Source organism: Choloepus didactylus, chromosome 8 (genome assembly GCF_015220235.1).
Source record: "Choloepus didactylus isolate mChoDid1 chromosome 8, mChoDid1.pri, whole genome shotgun sequence".
NCBI lineage: Eukaryota > Metazoa > Chordata > Mammalia > Pilosa > Megalonychidae > Choloepus > Choloepus didactylus.
The window spans coordinates 82,050,624-82,073,249 of record NC_051314.1 but is presented as its reverse complement, the minus strand read 5'-3'; the positions used below and the strand labels follow the sequence as shown (position 1 = coordinate 82,073,249).

Here is a 22,626-nt window from a genome sequence, read left to right as displayed (position 1 = left end):
ACTTATTTTTATTTCTGTTTCATGTTGTTCCTATTGTCTAACCTTTCATTTAGGGCAGTGGGAGGAAAGGCACTGGAGTTCCCAAGCCTTATTTTCCACTTTAGGAAGTCCCCTCAGTGGACTCCAATGAATTGGGGCTGCCTGATAAAATTTGACTGGTATCAAAGCATGCCCAAAGGACTTGAACAATGTTGAATAATAACCTTGTATTTGCTGCCTCTTTCGATTTCCTTTGCTTTATTTTGTCTTACTCCCTGCCAGAGCTCCTCTCTGGTATTTAAAAAACTTTTTAATGTGGAAATTTACAGATACACATAAGAGAATGTGGTATAATGAATTCCTGCTTTCCCATCATGTAGCTACAATAATTATCAACATTTTTTCAGTTTCTTCCATTCTGTATCACATTTTTTCCAATTTTTTATGGTGAAAATTGTTTAAAAAAATTGTCTACCACCTAGACTTGACAAGTGTTAACGTTTTGCCATTATTTGCTTTACTGATATACTTATGTGCACTATTTGAAAATCTGTTGCAGCCATCATGACCCTTCACCCTTAAATATTTCATCATGCATCTCCTAAAAAAACATTTCTCCTACAAAGCCACAATTTGATTATCACACTTAAGAAAAGTGAGAACAGTTCCTAATATTACCCAGCATTCAGTTTATGGTTAAATTTCCTCAATTGTTCCTCCAAATCTTACATAGCTATTTTTTTAAAACCAGAATCCAAATGATTCATACATTGCATTTAGCTGTCTAGCCTTTTAAATTTCTTCTTTTTTTTTTTTTAATAAGACATTGTCTTTCTGAAGAGACCAGGCTAGTCACCTTGTAGAATGTCCCACATTCTGGATTTGCTGATTATTTCCTTGCAGTATTGTTCCTTTTCCCCCTATATTTCCTGGGAATTCGAAATTAGGTCTAACTGCTTAATTAGATTAAGATTAAAAACTTTTGGAAAGAATAATTAAGAGATGGTGTTGTGTAGTTTTTATTGCATCTCAAGGACAATACAATGTCAAGTTTGTCCTACTATTAGTGATTCGACGTTTGATCCCTTGGGTGAAGTGGTGACCACCAGGTTTCCACTGTAGTTACGTTTTTCACTGTGTGATTTGCAAATAATCTGTGAGGTAGTATTTGGTTTCATGATCGACATTTGACTTAATGTTTTCATGAATGATGATCCTTGTCTGAATTAGTATCATTCTGGGTTGCAGACGGTGATTTTCTAACTCTTTCATTCCTTCTCCATTTATTAGTTGGGACTTAAGTTTCTCCTAAAAAAGGGAGCGTAAAGGCTTACTTCTTTCCTTTTAATTATCAATTTTCAGAATAAGGAATTGTGTAGAAGTCGCTTTCCATTGGGCCAAATTTTTTCCCTTTGTTTTTTTTTTTTTTTGAGTATCACTATGGACTACTGGGTCTTCTCCATCTCTTCTCTTTCTCCACCATTCCTCTTTCCTCTTGTCCCCTTCTTGATCCATGGCGTCTGCCACCTCCGCTGCACTTGCGTCTGGGGTTCCCAACAAGCCCGCTAGGGGCCACTAGTTTCCCTCTCAACCCTACGCTACTGCTCTATCATAACCTCGCCGTCTACTACCAACCGTTGTCTCGCTGGTACCGACGCTGTCCACGGAGCCGCTCTAGGCTGTTGGGAGGCCGTCCGCATCGCGTGGGGAAGGCTGAGACGACGCAGTCGCCTCGCCGGCCCCCGGGGCGGTTAGCGCTTCCGGGGTCGGAGGGTGCGCGGGGTTGAAAGCGGGCCGCTCCGCCCCGTCCCCCTCCCAGACCAGCAGAGGCAGCAGCCGGAGCAGCCGCAGCCTGCGCCCTCTCCCGCCCGCCCTCCGCCCGCCCGCCCTCCGCCGCCCTCCACCCGCCCCGGGGTCTCTTTCCCCCTTCCTCCTCCTTCTCCTCCACCCCCCCTTCCTCCTCCGCCCGCCCGCGGGGGCCCCCCTCGCCTTCCCGCCCGCCCCTATTGTTCCGCCCCCGGCCTCCCGCCCTTCCCCTTCCCGCCCGCTCCCCTTTTCCCCACAGTCGCCTCGCGCCTGCAGGTAAGCGTAAAAACTCTCTCTCCGCCCACGGCTATAGCTCCTGTTTCAATTCTTGCCATCTTTCCTAGCGGGCCCGGGTCCTCCTCACGAGCCTCGGCCTCGCGTAGTCCCGCTTGAGCGCTTACTCCCTCATTTAGCCTGGCCGGCCATTCACGCGAGGCCCTGGCTCCTGCGCGGCCTAGTAGGCCTCGCGCAAGGCCTACTCCCCCCCCCCCCCGCCTTTTCCCGGTGGCGGCTGCGCAGGAGTCAGGGAGGGCGCGCGCGCGCGGTAGGGGGGGCGGCGGTGGATTTGTTGGTTGAGGGGGGTGGGGGGAGGTGATGGCCGGCTTGCTGGCCGGGCGGGTGAGCGCGGCTCCCCACGGGGGTCAGGCGCTGGCGCAGCCACTCGAGGAGGCGCTACTAGTGCGCCCCCTCCCCCTGGATCGCAGCGCCCCCCCCTGACCGAACCGTTTATTTTTTTCCATGTCTCGTCTCTAGTGGAGGGGGGGGGGCATTTTTTTTTTTTTTTAAGTGGAAAATGCCTGGATGGCGGAGGGGAGGTGGGCTGCGTAGTTAAAGAAAGGGTAGACGGGCTCCCAGTTACGGAGTTACTCAGGACGTTCTCGGGGTAACGAATTTTGAAATTTTAAAATGCCTGCAGATATAGACCCAGACCAAGCTATTTATAGGAGAAGGGGTAATGTACTGCAGGATTAACAGCTGGATTGTTGCGATTGGGTATACTTATGTTAACCTAGTCAGGAGAGAAATATGACAGGTATTTCTTGAATTACATGGATATTTTGGAGTTAGAAATGCATCTTTGTGCCTTAGTTTAAAAAAATGGATTTCAAAATAGGTTTTCAATTATTCTGCCATTTCGAACATGCATTATTTGTTATTTGAATTGAGTAGGATTAAGGAATTGAACCGCCAGATGTTTACCATATCACATTAAAAAAGTCATTCTTACATTCCTAATACTCTTCCCCCACGAAGCAGTATTTTTTTTTTTTTTTCCCCATGAGTCGAAAGTATCAAATTCTGGGATTTGGCCAGCAATTATATTCTGAAAATGTGGAAATGTGCTACAGGGTTGTAAGGCTCATCTTTTTTATATAATCACTTAAATTCTTGAGGTAGCTAGGGGGCATTTTGCTATATACTGATTGGTATGGCAGCCACTTAAACACATTTTAAATATTTAGAGTATGGGCTTTTGAATTACAGCACGGTTAAAAAGGTGGCTGGTTTTGTGAAGGGAGAAAACTAGCTGTAGCATCCAGGAAGTCGGGTGGGGGGTTGTCATTGGCATTGAGTTTTAAAGGGATGGGTACTTAAAATGTCACTGAGAAATTTAACAGAACTTGGGAGAGAACATCGCTAGATCCTGAGGTGGAGGTGTATCTAAAAATTGTCTTTTCTGCATGTAACCAAAGCAGAAATGTTAGGAACGTTATTTTTCAGAGGATCAGTGGGAAAAGGGCCTTGCTGGGTAGGAAAGTCACGTTACTCCTGTTAATGAAAACAATTGGAAAATAAATTTTTAGCAATACCAGTTTTAATTGTTTTCTTTGGAAGAAAATTTAATAATTAATAGACTTCACCAAAGATAGAGTGGTGATAAAGATTAATATTTGGAAACAAGGAAAATTTCTCAAATCTGAGTAGCAGTAAAGTTGGATTGAGAGGGGATAGGAGGGAAAAACAGGCTAGACTTAATGTATTGCTTGAGTCATTTTCCAAAGGGGAATATGGAACTCCAGCCTGCATTGAAGGCACCTTGGATAATGCCTTTTTCATTGAGGCTGTTGCCATAAATCTAAAAATCATTTAGTGTCATCCATCAACATTTGAAATTTGTAATATGAGTTACATCTCAATTTCTTTGCCTGGAAATTGCTAGTGCTAAGAAAATTGGCATGTGTTCTCTCTAGCTTTCAACCTGAACTGCTACCTGCCTCACTTGGAAGCAAAAAGTCATTTGCCCTTGTTGTGGTTGGTTAGTTTGAAGTTTGCCCTCATGATTTCCAGGTGTTTCTGCATCCTTTTGAGGCCTACTCTGCTGAACGACTACTGGTGCCCATTCAGCACTTCCTTTAGAACTGTTGGCAGTTGAAGGAATCTTTCTCTTCCTGAGAGCAGACTGGAAAGTTGTCTTCTATACTCTAATAAAACCTGAGTTGTAAATGTTTGTCATTGTGCTGGGAGGTATACACACTTGTCATATATTAAAAAAAAATCAATTAGAAAATATTGATATTGGGGAAGTAACTTGAGGAATATTTCGTTTTTTTTCCTTCTAATTTTAGTCATGTGTGCATTTATTTCAGTTTTTGGCTTTCACCCCCACCAGTGACCAAAGACTTGACCACTCAAAGTCCAGCTCCCGAGAACACTGCTCGACATGGACACCGGTGTGATTGAAGGTGGATTAAATGTCACTCTCACCATTCGGCTGCTTATGCATGGAAAGGTATGCACCAGCTTGAGAAATTGGGTCATAGTAACTGCTAGGGGAGGGGCCAGGAAGAGAGGGCATGCATCTTGGAGCTCATCATATTTACACGGTTGGGTTTCTGGCTTTAGCTGAGTGTGGTGGGAAAATGGACAGACTTTACTAGGAAGCTCCACTGAGCAGGAACGGCTTTAATTAGAGAATGGAACCAAAGACTAAGATACCTGAATAGTAAGATTTTTCTCATGGAGGTTACTGTAGGTTGAGTTAGGTAGGTTTTCCCCTGTGCAAACAATTATGGGAAACCTAGAGAGGGGATGATGTTCTTGGTATTAAAGTTTATGTTTATATTAAACACAAAGATAGTATTTACTCCTCTATTGTTATTCTTTCAATTCATTCTTTAATTCTGAGCACGGAAAAGAGTACCCTCCCCCCCATAAGTCTTAAAAATCTTTCCATTCCAGTGGTTTGTTGTAATTAGTATAGAGAGCACTTGGTTAACTTTGAAGTTAAAAAAATCCCTTTTTGCTGTAATGAATCCTAGGTTTCCTTTTATTAACACTGCTGACACTAGTTTTTTACATTGCAGGAAGTTGGCAGTATCATTGGAAAGGTAAAACAATTTCAACTCAACTGTAATTACTATTTAGACGGTCTGGATTGAAATAGCGGAGCTCATTCTTAACATGTCTTCCTCTTTCAGAAAGGAGAATCAGTTAAGAAGATGCGCGAGGAGGTAAGTTTTGCAGGGACTTTGGGATTGTTTCCTTAGGAAGTTAAAAACCTTTTAACGCAAGCAAAAATTCTATTTAGTGAGAGAGTAGAAGGTATGGGGAGTTCAGAATAGGAAAAGCAGCTATTTTTGACTTTTTTTTTTAAATTATAAATAGTATACTGGGAAATGTAGTGTTTAGTTTCAGAATTCAAGACTAGCTGCTCTAGGCTGTGTTTGAAACAAACATGTTTTTGATGGTGATTTTGGCTTGTATCAGGATTGTGTTATATAGTCAGCTTTGCCAGTTTTTATTTAGGAGGGGCTAAAATTAGCACCTGCCTGCCGGCAAGCATTTTTGTCTGTTTAACTTCTTGGCTCTTTCTTATCCAGAGTGGTGCACGTATCAACATCTCAGAAGGGAATTGTCCTGAGAGAATTATCACTTTGGCTGGACCCACTAACGCCATCTTTAAAGCCTTTGCTATGATCATTGACAAACTGGAAGAGGTTTGTTGTCCCCCTTACCCTGCCTCCCTGTTTTTTATTTTGAAGTGCTTCTAGATAGCTTAGCAATTTTCTGAGGGGTTTTCATCTCTTCCCCTCCCACCAGAGGCTTTTTGTAGTCAGGGACAAACTAGATCATAAAAAGCTATAGATGATCCTTTACTGTCCCTCAGCATCTCCACAAATTTGCCCATTTGTAATTATAAATAAATCACATGAGTCATTAAAAATCAGATTGTTTGACTAGAGCAAAAAAAAATTGCATTAAAAGTATTTTTTTTATTTCTTGACCAACAGTTGAAGGTATGAATTCTGTGGCTTTGGTCAACTTTTTATGCTCCCTAACTCAGTTCAAGGGCAAAATGTGCTTTTTTAGGGTCCCTGCTGAACGCCAGTATACTCTATAAATCATTCAACCCTGGATGCTATTATTTTTAGAAACTAAGCTGATACTTTGTCAGAACTATACTGGGAAGAAAGGGGAGTTTTCTGGGTTATCAGAAATAAAACGTCCATACCAGAGGTTTTTGGCAGAGGAAAGTTTTTTTTGTCTAACCAAGCAACTCCTTCAGAGCCCGAATGTTGTCCTAGGTCTTGTCCTCAGCCCCTTCTTCCTTCAGAAATGATGCATTTAATTGTGCAGTTGACACCACATGCGGCTTCTGGCTGCTGCTTTGTTGGCGATTGGATACTTAATGGTGCCTGAAGTCTTATCCTAGCCAAGATCAGAAATGTTCTCTTTGACCAGTGGGACTCTGCTTGTCCAGAGCTTGTAGCTTAAAAAACATTTAGAATATCTACTGCTTATTTAACCAAGAAACCTGTCCTCCACTTTAGGATGTTTTGCTTCAATAATGTCAATATTCAAGTATTGCTGGCCACTATATAGAGATCAGACTTGAAAAGTGGTTGTTTAAAACCATTCCAGAAGACTGAACTTAACTGGGTTAAAATCATAACTTTCTGGATGCAGCATATTGTAATGGGAAAGACTGTGGGCTTTGGAGCTAAGACAGTCAAATTGATCCCTTTTTGATGTGATTGGGACAAGTAATTTGAGCCTCGATTTCATTATCCGTACAATGGTAATACTTCCAAAAAACTAAATAAAGTAATGATGTAGAATACCTACTCTTTCTAGTTTATTAACATTTTGGGCAGAGGACAAGAATTTGTGGCTTGATTCTGGGGTTGCATTGTTGTCATTTTTCTGTTAATACTTAAATACTGTTTTCCTTTGGCCAGTTAACTGTAAATTCCAAAAGAAATAGTTTTTCTCCCTATCAAGACACAAAAACTACTTCCCAATATGAAGGAAAATATATTTGGGGCTAATTCTTAGGATGTTCGTAAGAGCTTTTATCTTTACTTCAGGAATGGTTTGGGGGTATATTTGAACTTTAGTCAGTGGTGGGTCATGATGTGACAATGTCCCATATAAGGACAAGGATAAGTTTTTTTGTGTGTGGCAGTTGTGGGTTTCTGGAGATCTTGTTAAACTTGTACATCCTTCTGGTGTTGGGACATTTTTTTCCCTTTTGTAGGACATCAGCAGCTCTATGACCAATAGCACGGCTGCCAGTAGACCCCCAGTCACCCTGAGGCTGGTGGTCCCTGCTAGTCAGTGTGGCTCTCTCATTGGGAAAGGTGGTTGCAAGATCAAGGAAATACGAGAGGTTGGTAATTTTTGTGCTTCTTTTAGAAACATTAGGTATTCTAAGTGTGGTTTCTTTTAGCTCTAAATATGGGTAAGATAAGTTTGCATTTGATGAGATGAAGATTTTAAAGTAGCAGTTCTAGAGGATTCAAATTTGATGTACTGGGAGTAAAATTATTTTATAGTTGATAAAATTGAGATTTTAAGAGAAAATGTTAAAATTTTTAAAGTTGATTCATGTTTTTAATTATTAGAAAAATTGTAGGTTTTTAAGAAAATCGTGCAGAAAAGAGTTCCCGTATACTCCCATACATACAGTTTTTCCTATTAACAGTTTGTCTTAATGTGGTACAGTACCTTTGTTAAAATTGATGAAATATTATTAATTATAGACCATAATTTATACATTAGGGTTCATTGTGTCATACAGTCCTGTGTGTGTGATTATTTTCTTTAGTTCTTTAGTAACATAACAACCTAAAGTCTCTCCTTTTAACTACATTGATGTATGTAATTCAGTGGTGTTAATTACATTCACATTGTTGCTCCACCATCACCATCCAATACCAAAACTTTTCCATTACCCTAAATAGAAATTCTTATCAATTAAGCATTATTTCCCCATTCCCTACCCCAACCCTGGCCTCTGGTGACCTGTGTTCTCATTTCTGACTCCATGAATTTGTTTATTCTAATTATTTCATAACACTGAAATACGGTATTTGTCTTTTTGTGGCTATCTTATTTTGCTTAACGTGTCTTTAAGGATCATCCATGTTGTATCATGTATCAAAACTTCATTCCTTTTTACAGAATAATATTCCATTGTATATATAAACCACATATCCAAAATTGATATGTCGTAACCATAATAATTCACCATGTAAAAAGTTACCCAGAATTTGCAACTATTGCATATATGGTCTGTTCCATTTTTTCATAATTCTTTGACAGCCCTTTCATAGGGCTACATAATTTTTTTGTCTAAAGGGAATATAGTTTTGATAACATAACAGTATTTTTCTTGACTAGATTCTTAAACAGCAAGAGGAGAATTGGAAGATTAGGAGTATGGTTGTAATCCTACAACTTTTAAATTATGACTGTTAGGCTGAATTATGGGAACTATTGTATTCGGAGGTTGTTGAATTGGGTGTTGGAATGACACTCTTAATGGCTCCCAAAGAAAAGCTAGTTTGAGTTTCTGGGAGCCTATCATACAAATCTTAGAAAGCAAAGATCTTAACTTCAGTGCTGTATTGGAAACACCTGAATTGGTTGATAAAAATATTTGTTGGTTGCAAAAATGAGGAGTGGGTGAAACTTGTTGGGGGTTGGTTTGGTAGGCATGAAACTATCATTAGCTCAGAGGGAACTATCTAGTAGGACCTTTTCTTGAGTTCCGGTTATATTTAGGCTGTTATTCAGTCTTATTCTTGGCTCTTAGAGGTGAACTTATTTTTAACTCTGATTAAATGGTCCTGTCCTATCAATCTGGAATAAGGAAAGAGTGGGAAGGGAGGACAAAAGGGGGGAGGTAGAATTTTAGATTCTAAAATTGCAGCTGTGAGGAATTAGAAGCGCATGAGCTGTTTTCTCTGATTCTGAATTTCTTTTTACCCTAAAGAGTACAGGGGCTCAGGTCCAGGTGGCCGGGGATATGCTCCCCAACTCAACTGAGAGGGCCATCACTATTGCTGGTATTCCGCAATCCATCATTGAGTGTGTCAAACAGATCTGCGTGGTCATGTTGGAGGTAAGCCCTCAGGCTCATGCTAAGAGTGGAGGGAGGGCAGTTCTGGAGAAAGGGACTCATCTATATTTAGTAAGACTAGAATTAGGTGAAGCTTTTATAAGACTCCAGTGGGGGTGGGGAAGAGGTTCCCTGAGTTCATATTTTCCTTGCCAAGCTTTGACTTTTCAGATAGTCTCAACAGAAACACCTGCTGAGCAATGGTGATCTTTTAGTTCACAGCAATTCTAGTGGGGTTGGTAGGGTAAGATTGACTAGTTGGACTTAGTAGACAAAAGGTGTATCTGAGATCCTGGCTACATGGAACTTTGAGAGATTGTTCAGATGAATTTCAGTGCTTTGAGGCAGGATTATTTTAAAATTGTAGTTTCTTAATTGAAAAATGAAAAACTTGCCCTTAATGATGTTTCTGAATGACTTATGAGGTCCTGATGATATGCTGTTACTCTTAAAACAAAAGAATAGTAAAATTAAGGGAAATTAAACCTCTTTTGGAGTTATCAGATGAAGGTGGATCCCCTGTTGGATGAGAAAGTAAAGTAGAATTTTCAAGTAGGGTTTAGAAAAATCTTCGTTGGGGCTTTGAACTATTGACTGTTAGTGATTATCATCCCAGGTATGATATTTGAATCCTTTATTTCCTTTTTTGGCTTTATTTGCCTATTTAGGCCAAAATTTGAGATTGTAAAAATTGTAAACTAATGTGTGTATATACATGCAGAGAGGTTTTTAATGTTCATTTGATTTATTTTAAAACCATGGAAATAATGCCTAAGCTTGTTTCAGGGGCATTTGCCCTGATGGGAATTAGTGTGAGCTGTGTAGTCCATGGACTATTTTTCTGCTGCAAAAGCAAATAACCAACTCTGAAGGTGATTTGAGATTAGCTCTAGCCATAGAGACAACATTGGTAGATGAGGAGTTAGAAATAATATACAATTTTTAATTTAAATGACCTGTGTGAGCTTAAGCCACACAGCTGAAGCAGCTTTGAAACCTTATCTCTTTTTGTTTTTTTTCCCCTCTGACTCTCTCCCAGTCCCCCCCAAAGGGCGTGACCATCCCGTACCGGCCCAAGCCGTCCAGTTCTCCGGTCATCTTTGCAGGTGGTCAGGTAAGAAAACTTTTATTGGTGGGCTAGAATGATCAAGGATTATATTTGAAATGTCAACTTTGCCAGCAGCACATCAGGCTGCCCTGCATGCTTGCTGAAATCTGTACTTTGGCCATAGTTTGACCTGCTTTTAGATGTATTTTTTTGTTTGTACTGGAGAAAGCTATGAATGCCAATCCCTAATTTAATTTCTAGCAGGCAATGGAAGTTTTGTAGGCACTCGAAAGAGGTAATTTATATTTGGTAATTTAAGGTGGGTTGGGTTAGAAGAAGGGGTTAAAAATTGCTTTGGTGTTACTCTTTTCCACCCCCACCCCATTCATGCTTTTATATGTGGGGGGTGATCTTTAGAGGTCTGAGTAAAGAATAGCAAAGAGATGGACCTCTGAAGGAGATTGTGGATGGTGGTCTCTCAAAATTGTGGATCCTGAACTTGAGTGTCCTACAAACTTCCCTTCCCCTACCTCACCTCCCCTACTCCTACCCCTTTACTCCCAGACTCCAGTGTGTTGTCCCTCAAGCTCTTAACATCATAAACACTGTTTTGAACCCATGTGGCATAACTTGTATCATCTGGGGTAAGGGTTCAGCTTGCAAGAATAGAAGTGGGGGAGCATGTGGGGCTGTGGGGCTGCGAACTTGGTGTTAGAGTAAGAGCACCAAAGCACCCTCTTTGGCCTCTACTACTTCCTCACCAACTTGAACTCTTGCTCCTTGGCACATGGAATATTTCTGAAGTCAGAATGTTATGATGAGCATTGATAGCACCACTAGTCTTAATGCTTTGTTGGTATTTGAGGAGTAGGTAGGTCAGTTTTTGAAAGCATTGCGGTTCAGGTTGAAATAGTAACCATTTTGGTAGCTGCTTAGGCAAGTGTACTTGCTGGGAGTGCCTTTTCCCACTTAGGGCTGGCTTGTTACAAGCACATTTATTCATCTAGTTCCATCTCAGCAAAGTTGAACAAGTTTTTGGGAACTTAGTTTATCATATAGTTCTGGGAGCTTTCACAAGAAGTTATCAAGTTTACAGTGTTACTGTGAGCCAGTATGCTTAGTATCTTTCTTTTAGCACTAACCTTGTACAAATTGGTTTGGTTAAAGGGCTCTTTGTCATTCTGGCAGGATAGGCAAAGACCCAGAGTCAGTGTAGCCAGGAGGGGTTAGCCTTAGGAGATTTCCCTTCTCCCCAGGAACTCTAGGTTCCTTCTCTTCTGGATTCTTCCACTCTCATTTGGGATTGCGAAGGAGTCCCATGCTGTGTGGTAGAAATCCTTTGTTTACAGTTCTTGCTTCAGTTCCCTTTTCTTCCCTACCCCTTCGGTCTTCCCCTTCATACCTCTTTGCTTCCCTTCCCTTCTTGCCCTTTATTCAGTTGACCACCCTCTAAAAGCTTGCAGCTTCTTCCATGAGTGGCCCTGCCATGGATCATTCTCACAGGCCTTTTTATATTGACCAGTTCATGCAGTGTCCATAGATGGACCTGTGTCTTTGTTTGTGACAAAGTGGGCTTTGTAGGAGATCAACTTAATCCCACACGGACCAGGAGCTGGCACCAGCTCTGTACCCCACCCCTTTATTCTTACTGAAAATAGCCCAATTGTGCAGTGTGAAATCTGCCACTAGGTAACTTTTTTTTTTAATTCACTGATTGCAGCTCGTTTCAAATTGTGTTGTGAGCTCCTTTTTAATGGAAAAAGGAAAAAAATAAACAACTTTTTTTTGTGTGAATTTCATGCTGGTGACAAGGTGCCGGATTGACAGCCCTGGAGACTGAAATCCTCTATTTATCCACAGGACAGGTACAGCACAGGCAGCGACAGTGCGAGCTTTCCCCACACCACCCCGTCCATGTGCCTCAACCCTGACCTGGAGGGACCACCTCTAGAGGTGAGAGGGGATGTTCAGTCTCCAAGGCTCACTCAATCCTTCCGCCTCAGCCGAGACTGCCAACACGCGGGGGGCCAGTGGCGCTGGTGATTTTTGTGCTGTGGACACCACCTGTCCACGGGGACCTGGACTGACCCCCCCCACCTCATTTCACACAGGCCGCGTAGCCCACCAGATGGTAACACCAACTTTTTTTTTTTTTTTTTTTTTTTTAACTTTTTTTTGTTGTTCAACCCTTCTCCCTTTCCCATTCCTCCCACCCCATTTTCACCTTCCTCCCACCCCCACCTGGGTATACTTTTGGGGTATTGGCCACTGTGATGTGAAAAGCTTCACATCCTGTTAAACAGCCACTCCTTCCCCTCCCTTCCTGTTCCCTTTTCCTTTCCTTCTGTACCTCACCCCTTTGCCCTGAAGACCCAGCTCCCTTTTTGGGAGGTTACGGTATGGGGGGAGGAGGGCGTAGTGGGAGCTGCAAGTGCCTTTTGTGGAGGGGAGGTGGGAGAAGGCAGGGTTTAGAATGCAGGGATTTTTCTATTCTTGTGGTCAGCTCCCTAGTGTTAGGGATCTAGTTAGCTTCCAGTGCACTTAAGTTCTTCAGGCAGATGTGGAGAAAAATAGTACAGAGAAAGGGAAGTGTTTCAAAATATGCCATGTAGGTTTATGCAGATACACATCATTCACATCACCACTATTGGCAGGGGAAGTAATGGGGTGGTGAGTGAAGAGATCATTTTCCTCCTAGGCTAACTTGTACACTGGAAGCAGGGTGGGGGTTTGTTTGGTCAGTCGAGACTTTGCTTAATCCTACTTGCCACATTTTCATTAAATAGATATGTATCCTTTGCTTTTGATTGCAGGGAACTTGAATCCCTTTTATATACTCCCTGGAATAAACTGATATTTAGAGTTCTAAGAAGGCCAGTTTTGAGTCTGATTGTATTTGTGAGTTACCATCTACTGCCATAATCCCTGGCCTGTCCATTCTCGATTTCAGCTCTGGCTTTCTGGCTAGTTGAAATCTGTCCATCTCCCCTCATCCCTCTCCCTCCCCCCCAAAGGGTGGCTGTCCGTGATTGGTTTTTAATAGGAACTGTTTTCCTCCTTTTGTAGGCCTATACCATTCAAGGACAGTATGCCATTCCACAGCCAGATGTAAGTTTGTTTTTCACTTCTTGTTTTAAAAAGCTCCCTTTTCCATTCCAAATTGTCTCACTCCTTTCTCTCTAGTAGCCAGAAGTGAGTTGGGTCTTAAAACATTTGCAGTATTAAGTTTGCCTTAATAGGTGTTCTCCATGTTTTTGCCCTTAAATAATAAATCTTTAATCAAGGTTATAGTAGCACCTTGTTTTCCTTCTGGCATTTAACTCCTGTAAATTACAACTCAGCTTCTCCTTTCCCCGTGTTCCAGATAACTCTTATAAAAATGTTATGTGGTACACCATTGTCATTTGTTCTTTCAGGGCACAGTTTAAATTGACTGTGAACTGTGATTCCCTGCATGGAGTTCTCTTTTGTTTGGGGGTGGAGGGTAGTGGGAGATTGAGTTTGCCCTTGGGAGTGCCTCAATTTAAAGACCATTTGGAGGGTGGGGAAGGGGTTTAATTTCATAGGAAGCTGAACATTTTGGAATTGAACTCATAAAGCCTTGCCACTAAACACTCCTATTTATAACAGTGCTGGTATTCAGACTCTGTTTAAGGACGTGTCTTTCTGCACTTTTCCTTTGTCCTTACTAATCCTTTCAGGTGCTGAGTATTAATTAGACTTGGGAAGTTGAGTTTGGCTCTTGATTAGTGGTAGGCCCCAGGAGGGGGAAGTAGACTGGAAGAGGGATTGATTTACACTAGCCAGGACAGTTGATATAGATGACGAAAAATAGCTCTAGGCATTAAGTGGTGGTTGGGGGTGGGGTTTCTTCTTAATCTTTCTCTTCCTTGCAGTCTCCCTGCCCCCTCATCTCCTTTCCTTTTCCCAATATTGATGGAACCCTGCATGGTGTGTTTTCCCTAGCACCACTGCACAGTTTGTTTACCTAGCCTGTCTGTGCTTGTCCCTGGGGCAACTGTTGCAATGGCTGCAAACACCTTCATTAAGTAGCCCACAAGGGGATGGTTGTTGGGCAAGTGCTGCTGCTTTTCACACACTCAAAGTGCATTCATTCTATTGTACTTTCTTCCTATTTATAACCCTTACCCTTCATAGTTTGCCCATCCTCAGTATTATGATTTTAGCCCCATCCCTACTCTTCTGTTGTAGTTTGAGTAGTAGAATCAACTTTGGGGGATCAGGAGCTCTGCCTTTTCAAATTTGAATGTGTTTGAGCCCTGGCTCTGTTACTTTCCTAATGTCAACCCCTCCTATTTCCTCCCTGCAGTTGACCAAGCTGCACCAGTTGGCGATGCAACAGTCTCATTTTCCCATGACGCATGGCAACACCGGATTCAGTGGTATGGATACCTCTGTTTATTTCTGTAAGGTGTAGTGCAAGACAGAGGCCAGCCCCAAGGTCTCAGCTTGACATCCATTTAAAACAAACCTTCATTACCCAGCATCCTGCTGGTTTAAACTTGCCTGTCTACTATGCCTAAACCCAAGGAGGTAATGTGTGTGTTAACGTGGTTTTCATTTGGGGTGAGTTACTCTAAAAGAAAAAGGAAGGTTTGGGGGTGAGGTCTGGGGATGCTTGTCAGGCCAAAAGGGTAGGCTGATATTTCCTCTAACCCATCCTGACTGCTGCCCCCTTGATCTGATTAGCACCCCCTTTCTCTCCACCACCTATTCAAAGATCTGGGTAGAGACACAGTCCATTTATACCAAATTGTGTAGTGTTTTTTTTTGTTTTGTTTTGTTTTGTTTTGGGTTTTTTGTTTTGTTTTGCTTTGGGGTTTTACTTTTTTTTTTTTTTTTTTTTCTGTATAAGGAATAACTTGTCCGATAGGGTTAGGATGAGACCACCAAACTCATTTTCACTTGTATCTTAACAGGCATTGAATCCAGCTCTCCAGAGGTGAAAGGCTATTGGGGTAATGATTAAAAAAAAAAAATCTGTAGTATTCTACTGTTATATTAATAAAGTGGTGGGAGTCTTGTTTCACTGCCCATGAACTATACCAGCAAAATGCACATGGCAGAGAGGAGCTGAGAGAGCAAAGGGGTGGCCTAGTGCCCCCAAGGGTCCCTTCATGGATCTGGCCAATCTCCTTTTACAATGTTGAGACCAGCAGACACAACTGAGAGCAGGAGTAGGATTGAGGGTTAGCCAGCTGGCCTGGTCCAGTCCAGGTGTCATAGATGGGTATGGGTGTTTTGCTCATGGGATTTTTTTTTCTTTTTGTTTGGAAAGCAAAATAAAAACCAGAACAAATTATTGACAGAGGAAAATCTGGAGAAATGAACTCCTTTCACCTGACTGCCATTTCATTCTATCTGACCTTCAAGTCTAGATTAGGATAGGGTGGGAAGTGTTAATCTGATATAGATATATTTAAAGCAACTCTGCATGTGTGCCAAAAGTCCATGGTACCCAGTAGCAGGCATGATACTGGCACTGGTGCTATTGAGCATCAGGTGAGAAAAAATTGGAACACAACAGCAGGATAATCTAAGCAGCAAAGGGGTAGAAGTGCAGAGGATTTGATGTTTAGATGTTGGTCCTGTTTGAGGATACCATCCTCCCTTGTCCCTTGCTTCCATCCCTCACCCCTAATAGCCTGGGCTTTGCTGGAAATGGCATGAAGTCAGCTTTTGGAGGGGTTGTACAGAAGAACCTTTTCCAGCATTATTTCTACACCCCCTCCGTCTCTTTCCTCCTTGGAGGCTTCCAAGTTAGTGATGAATCCCAACAGCCAATGCTGGGTTTCCAGTTTTGTTTCCTTCTGTTAGGTTAATGTGCAAATCAGTGGGATTTAGTATTCTGTGCATTGAACTTTTTTGCTCTCTTCTGTCTTTTAGCAGGTTTGGATGCATCTGCTCAGACTACTTCTCATGAACTCACCATTCCAAACGATGTAAGTATAGTTTGGTTGTGTGGGAGAATTGGTTTGTAGTGGTCCTTGAACATGCTGTCCAGTATGGGTAGCTATTGGTGATGTGTGACTATTTAATATGTCAGTAGTGTGTACAGTATTGGACAGTGCAGATGTAGACTACTTTACTTTTTCTTAAGGTGAAGGCTTTAGAAATAGCTACAATTCTTGTCAGTATAGGAAGATACGGTAATCAGGCAGGCTGCATTTAAGGATTTTTTTCTCCAAAGCATGTAAGTTTATTATCATCTTGGCTCTTTTTTATTCTGTTATTGGGGTTTGTGCTCTGAGATGGGGGCATCTTGTTACCAGGAAATAACTTGGACCCACGAGTCAGCTCAGCTCAGAGTTGGCTCGGATCTCAAGTGGTCAGACGAGAACAGTGGGGAAGAAGTGTAGATGGGATCTACAAGTATGTGGGTAGAGAAGTGTAGGATGCAAGTAGGAATCTCCATTATCCATGTTCTTGGACTCAGGCTTAGAATCTGGAGGGAACTTAGAAGAAATGGGATGGAAGTCTTGGGACTAGCTATTCAGTTCTTAATTTGGTGTGCCTTGTTGTTTTTCTCCTCTAAGTTGATTGGCTGCATAATCGGGCGTCAGGGCGCCAAAATCAATGAGATCCGTCAGATGTCTGGGGCGCAGATCAAAATTGCGAACCCAGTGGAAGGATCTACTGATAGGCAGGTTACCATCACTGGATCTGCTGCGAGCATTAGCCTGGCTCAATATCTAATCAATGTCAGGTAAGGGTTCTCTACCTTTTTTGCTACTGTTGACAGCATAATTTCATGAGTTGGGGGAAAACTAATGTATTGATATATGTGGGGTTACTTGGTAGGTGGGTGGGTCGAGCTTGCAGAAAAAGTTTTTCCTTTTTAAGTGTATTGTTCAGTCCCACATCGTTCTATCCTTAGTGTAGCAGAAAAAGTGATCAGATTGCAATAAGTTTGCTTGGGGGGGTGGAGATGGAATGCTTGCATTTGACCTTTGACAGTTTGGGAAGTGGAAAGGGTGGAGCATGTCTTCATGATTAGAACAATGATCTGCCTTGAGCACCCAGACTGAGAGAACCACATGTGGGTCTCTTGGTGTATATGTCTCATAGGACAGTATTTCTTTGATTTGATTGGAGTCCAAAGGACCCTTCATTGAAATAAGGATAATGAAGTAATGTGACAGTATCATTTACTCTGAAAACACCAGTGTTTCTCAGATTTCAGATGTTCAGATATTGGGGGAAAGGGAGGCACATACTGCAGTGTTTCAGAAATGCCAAGCGTGTTTCTTCCTTTTTGCCCCCATCTCATCCCTTAACATTATCTGAGGTTTTATCTTACCCAAAACTTAACTGATAATTGTTGCATTTGAGATTGTAGCAGGACTGTTGCATCTGTTGGGCATCCAGAATCCTGTTGCTTGAAGTGGGGCATTTATGTTTCTTGCCTTCTCAGCTCATGTACTTCTGTCATATTCATAATTAGTTTGCTAAACATTTAAACCAGCGTTAGCAGCCCATTTCACAAGGGGCTTAGCTATCCCTTTTTTGGAGAGTGTTGTCGTTAATTCTATCCTAAGGATTTGATCTCTGTTTTGGAAGAGTTCCTGAGTCTTGCCCAAGGGAAAGGAATTCATAAGTGTGAATGTACTGACCATGTATTTATTCCATGGTCTTTTATCCCTGTTATGAACTTTGCAGTTTTCCCAGCAGTGGTTTTAACTTTTAGCCTTAAGGTGCCTTTCTTGCCTTGAGGTGCACTGGTTTTTAAGTAGCAGACTTGGCTGCGTCTTCATCTTCTTTCTTGTTGAGCTACCACGCAATCAAGTCCTTCATGTTCAGAGTGAAATGGTAGGTAGTAAGCTTTCCAGAGGCTGTTTGCCAGCTTGTTATCTTGTTTCTAATTGGGGCATGTGGAGGTGCTAAGTGGCAAGAATCATGTTCTTAGGAGCTGGAAATTGTTTTCCTTGCTTGGCTTGCCCTGAATATTGCCAGATCGTGTTCAAATATGACCTCTGTGCCTGTATCATGGACTAGGTCATTGGCTACATTGTAATGTAGTAGAAATCTCCCACATCTCAGTTTTCTGGCATCTGTAATAACTTCTTTCAGGATCACCTTTATTAAGTGGCTGTCTATTCAGGATCATCCTGTTTAATGACACTGTCCAAGCTATGGATTTGAGTCAGAATTTTTTAAAGCTTCATTTAATACCAAAGCAAGGGCTGTGCAAACCTTACTCTTCACTCATCTTTGCCCAGTTTGAATGCACAGATAAAATTGGTTTTAACATTAATACTAGGCAGGAGGAATTTCTCTGCTTTGAGTAATGGATTCTCTGAGCATTTCTGTCTTTCTGATGGTAGCAGTCTAGATCTTTTCTGTAGTTAGTTGATCTCTGTATCTCCTCTTTTATGGATTGCAGCTGTCCTTGGACATAAAACAAAATGGAATCTTAAGAGGTACCTCTCTGCCCTTGAAGAGTTAGCCTTTTGGGCTAGGTTGTCCAGACAGACTTAAGCAAGTATCTTTAGACACATGCAGGCATTTGGGAGGTAAAAGACATTACTTAATTTGGAGCTTATTTTGGGAGTAGAGGCAGCATTGTTTTTGCTTTTGCCTTCTAAACATGACTTTCAGCAGTGCTTGAGTTCCTCTCTTCTAGTTCTAGAACGTCCACATTAGAAGTATGGTCAGTCAGAAGCAGAGCCTTTCATTGCCATCATCCCCCTTCAGAAATGAAGCTTCTCTAGTTCTTATCTGTACTTTTGTTTTCAGTGTGTTTCTTTGAAAAGGCTTCATTCCTTGAAGTTTGAAATTAGTCAGTGATCTACTTTGAACTCTTGCCCCTTTTCATCTTAATTTATTAGGTTAGTTTGATGTGGACATGAAAGCAAATTTTAAAATTAACTATAGAAAAAACAAATTCACATTCTAACATTAACATTCTAAAGCCAGATAATTGATTTTTCCATTAGAATGGGTAATGGATATTTGATGGGATTAACTTTATCTTCCTAGTTTGGAGATTGAGTACTTTTTCTAAAATCATTTTTCTGACTTCTAGGTGGGATTGGTGTGTCAGATAGATGAGAATATTTACTCTGATTTCCTTCTTTCCTCGTCAGTCAGCTTTTTCTTCAGTGTAGCAGATTTAAATAAATAGCATTGTGGAATGGCAAGTGGCAAAGTATACAATTTTAGAGGGTGGGCCACAGACAAAAATAGAGCTTGTCACAAGTTGGTATTAGGTCTTCTTAATTGACAACCAGAGGCACTTATAACTGAAGCGGTTTTTGTCCTGTACTTTTTCCCTTTTGTGGTCTTCCCTTCCACCCACCCTTTTTTTTTTGTTCCTTTTTTCCTCTGTTACAGTTTAGAAAACGCTAAACCCTCCTCCCAGGCAGCCTCCGTCACGATCCCTGATCACCTCAGCATCAACCTCTCTCAACCCTCCACCCCTTCTTCTTCTTCTTCCTCCTCCACCACCACCCCCTCGCTCGCCACAGCGGGGACCTCCGACGCACCCTCCAGCCTCCCCAACCCTCTTCCGACCGCCCCTTGTGTCTCCAGTCTGCTTGGCATGAAACCCATCCCTCTCCTGGCTCTAAATGTTGTGTCTGCTGCTAAGGGTACCGGGGCTTCAGCTACCACCACCACCGCCTCTGCCGTGCCATGTGTAACTAACAAACTGAAAGGCGAGAAACAGAGATTCTCCCCCTACTGATCGCATAGCTTGAGGCACCCCCTCAAGTACTTCTTGGTTCATTTTGTTTTCCTTTGTTAAAATTGGTGAGAACCAAACAATTGTGAGCTTGTGACCTTTTCTTTTTACTACTATGGGGCATAATGGGGGTGGGGGGCAATGGTAACCCATGTTTAGGTTTAGGCCACTTGAGCTGAGTGCCTGTTTCAGAGTTTGATTTGTTGAATTCTTTATCTAGAGCCATAGTCTTGCTCTTCTTTATCAATATTCTGTTACTTTTACTTTGTAGCTTTATTCTGCCTTGCAATATAACAATGTGTTAGGCTCTATGTTGATGAATAAATGCTTCTCCTTTAACCCTTTTTAAAAAAATTATTTAATGGTTAAGTTATCAGTAGGCCTTCTTGGCCAAATTTGTGTTTCTAGCTGTAATAAAGTTGCCACAGTAAAAAACTTAGTTCACTGTGTGCTATGAAGGGTAAATGGGTGGGGAGCTTGTGACCTGTGGCTACTCAACCTAGGAAGTCTTAGAAAACTGACCTGGGCCTTTTTGTATCCCAGGTTAATTTTGTAGTCTTTTACCATTTTTCTCCTCAAATGGAGATGGGCCTGTGGCAGTTAAGATCATGAGGCTTCTCCATACTTGATAAGAACCTTCTTTAATGAAGAACAGTTTATCTGGTTTCTCAAATCCCTTACCTTGCCAACAGCTGCAGATGACAAGGGTGTCCATTCCAGCTTTCTGTTCCCTCTGGCTCTAAATACAAAGAAATTCTCTCTTCCTAAAATGGGGGTGGGGGCACAATGGGAAAAACCTAAGGTCTGGCAGCTTACGGTCTGCTTTCTCCTGAGCTAGCGTAACTCCTCTTCCTGTGACATTAGGTAAACTCTGAACAAAACAGCCTGTGACATCACCTAAAATGTGACTGGATTCTGTCCTGTCATCTTAAACCAACTGATGACTCAGCCTAGCTCCTTTACCTTTCCTTCTATTCCCTGACTGTCCTTCCCTCTCCCTACCCACACTATCATGAGTAGAGAATTGTAGGCTTAGATTTGGAAGGAACCTTCAGGATCAATTAATCTGTAACCCCTCATTTTACAGATTAGAAGAATTTAAATTCCTAGATCACATAAGTGATTAGTCATGACTAACACCCTGTGCAAGTGTACTTCTTTCCCTGAGGCTTATTCCAAGACTGACACAGCTGTACAGTTTTCTCTCCATAAAAAAAAAGCCCTTCTATGTATATTTACTTGCAGAAGGCCGCTGATATTCTTCCATATGACTAGAGTGTACATTGCTAGGGTGATGGAAAGTGTAATTTTCCCAGAGCATTAGAGAACTTGATGTAGAAATTGCCGCCACACTCCCTTTGGTTAACACTGTTAAAAGAATTTAACTGTTCATGAGTATTGCAATATATTTTCTCATTCTCCAGTGTTAGTGTGTGCCCTGAATCCCAGATGAGGCCCCTGATTTAGTGTACTATGTCCCAATTCTGCCAGAAGAATTGGGAGGCAAACTTCCCTTTCATTATCCAGATAGGATTTTCTTTTTGATGGCTCCTTGATTTATCATGCCCAGCTTTCCCTTGGTGAGTCTTTCTGTAGCTAGAACTTAGTCATGCTGATAGTATCTTCCCCCCAGGGACCTGGTTTTTATTTTATTTAGTTCTTAAATGGAAGACCATTTTACCTAAGGAAAGATTGCTGGGAAGGAATCCAGATGCTTAAGGGATGACAACCCTGCTTCCAAAGGGTACTTGGTGTTACAGGTTTTAGAAGCATAGAGCTCCCCCATGTGGTCCTTTTATCCTCGAGTCCTTTTTGTTTGGGTTTTACCTTCTCTCTGTTCCCCGCCACCCTCCATCAGTTCTCACTCAAGCTTTGTTTAAGTTATGGACAATGCTTTTTCAACTCTTTAGGACCTATATCTTAAGCTCCTTTCTTAGACATTGAATTTTCCTTTAGCAAGTAGTTCACACCAGACCCTTTTATTCAGTGTCTGTTTTGTCCTAGATCATTCAGTTTTGAGTTTGGGGAGAATCCACCTTCTGGGACTAAACATTCCCCTTCATGCTCAAGTGGAAAAATTATTTCTGGCTTAAAAATACAGTTTGTAGTTGAAGGGTCCCTTCTGTTGCCTGCTCTTGATTATTTAACTTCCTATGGCTAGCTTTGGGTCTTGCAGTATTGATGAAGGAAGGGATACAGAGGAGGTGTTATGACTCCTGCTCTGAATAGCTACCACAAGTAGGTTATGCCAGGTTAAATAAAGTCTTGATAAACTAAAACAGTCATGTTTAGTTCTATTCAAAATGGGAGCGATGTCTTGCCAGCTACTTGGTATAAGTGAAGCACACTGAATGCCTAAATATCTTCCCATCAATACCCAAAATTGGGTTACGGGACCTCAGTGACCTGTTGGAAACAGAATGGCTTTAGAGCCAGGTATGTTTGGAAGATTTGTCTTACAAGAAGACCCCACAGATTTGTTAAAGAGTTTGTGTTTGTTTGAGCCGTCTTATTAGCTAGGGCCTCATGAAGCTACTTGAGATTTTTTAAAATCTAGAAAGTTTCAAAGAACATAATTTGAGGGACACTGATGGTTGGCAACCAGGATGCTCTGTTATGGACCGTAGTTCTGAGGTAATTTGCCTCAGGAAGCTTGTGCTGTAGAGATTAAAGGATTTTGGTAGTAATTAATCTAAGAAATTAAAACTCTGCCCCGATGCTGAAACACTGGTTCCTTACTCACTT

General features: G+C 41.7%; 1 protein-coding gene across 14 annotated transcripts in view; it reads left to right on the top strand.

Moving 5' to 3' along the window:
- The first annotated feature begins 1,913 nt into the window (after positions 1-1,913).
- Positions 1,914-22,626, top strand: part of PCBP2 (poly(rC) binding protein 2) — a 21,214-nt gene continuing 501 nt past the window's right edge. Inside the window, exons 1-14 of one of the 14 annotated variants that reach the window (XM_037845160.1) lie at positions 1,914-2,061; positions 4,374-4,516; positions 5,091-5,114; positions 5,205-5,237; positions 5,607-5,723; positions 7,265-7,396; positions 9,005-9,133; positions 10,170-10,244; positions 12,039-12,131; positions 13,245-13,286; positions 14,509-14,581; positions 15,119-15,157; positions 16,089-16,141; positions 16,736-16,905. In XM_037845160.1, coding sequence (XP_037701088.1) covers positions 4,448-4,516; positions 5,091-5,114; positions 5,205-5,237; positions 5,607-5,723; positions 7,265-7,396; positions 9,005-9,133; positions 10,170-10,244; positions 12,039-12,131; positions 13,245-13,286; positions 14,509-14,581; positions 15,119-15,157; positions 16,089-16,141; positions 16,736-16,905 — 1,049 coding nt within the window. In that variant the 5' untranslated portion in view covers positions 1,914-2,061; positions 4,374-4,447. Of the gene's footprint in view, positions 2,062-4,094; positions 4,252-4,373; positions 4,517-5,090; positions 5,115-5,204; positions 5,238-5,606; positions 5,724-7,264; positions 7,397-9,004; positions 9,134-10,157; positions 10,245-12,038; positions 12,132-13,244; positions 13,287-14,508; positions 14,582-15,118; positions 15,158-16,085; positions 16,142-16,735; positions 16,906-22,626 lie in introns of those variants that run through there. The other 13 variants (XM_037845159.1, XM_037845158.1, XM_037845155.1 and 10 more) reach the window with 13 other exon arrangements.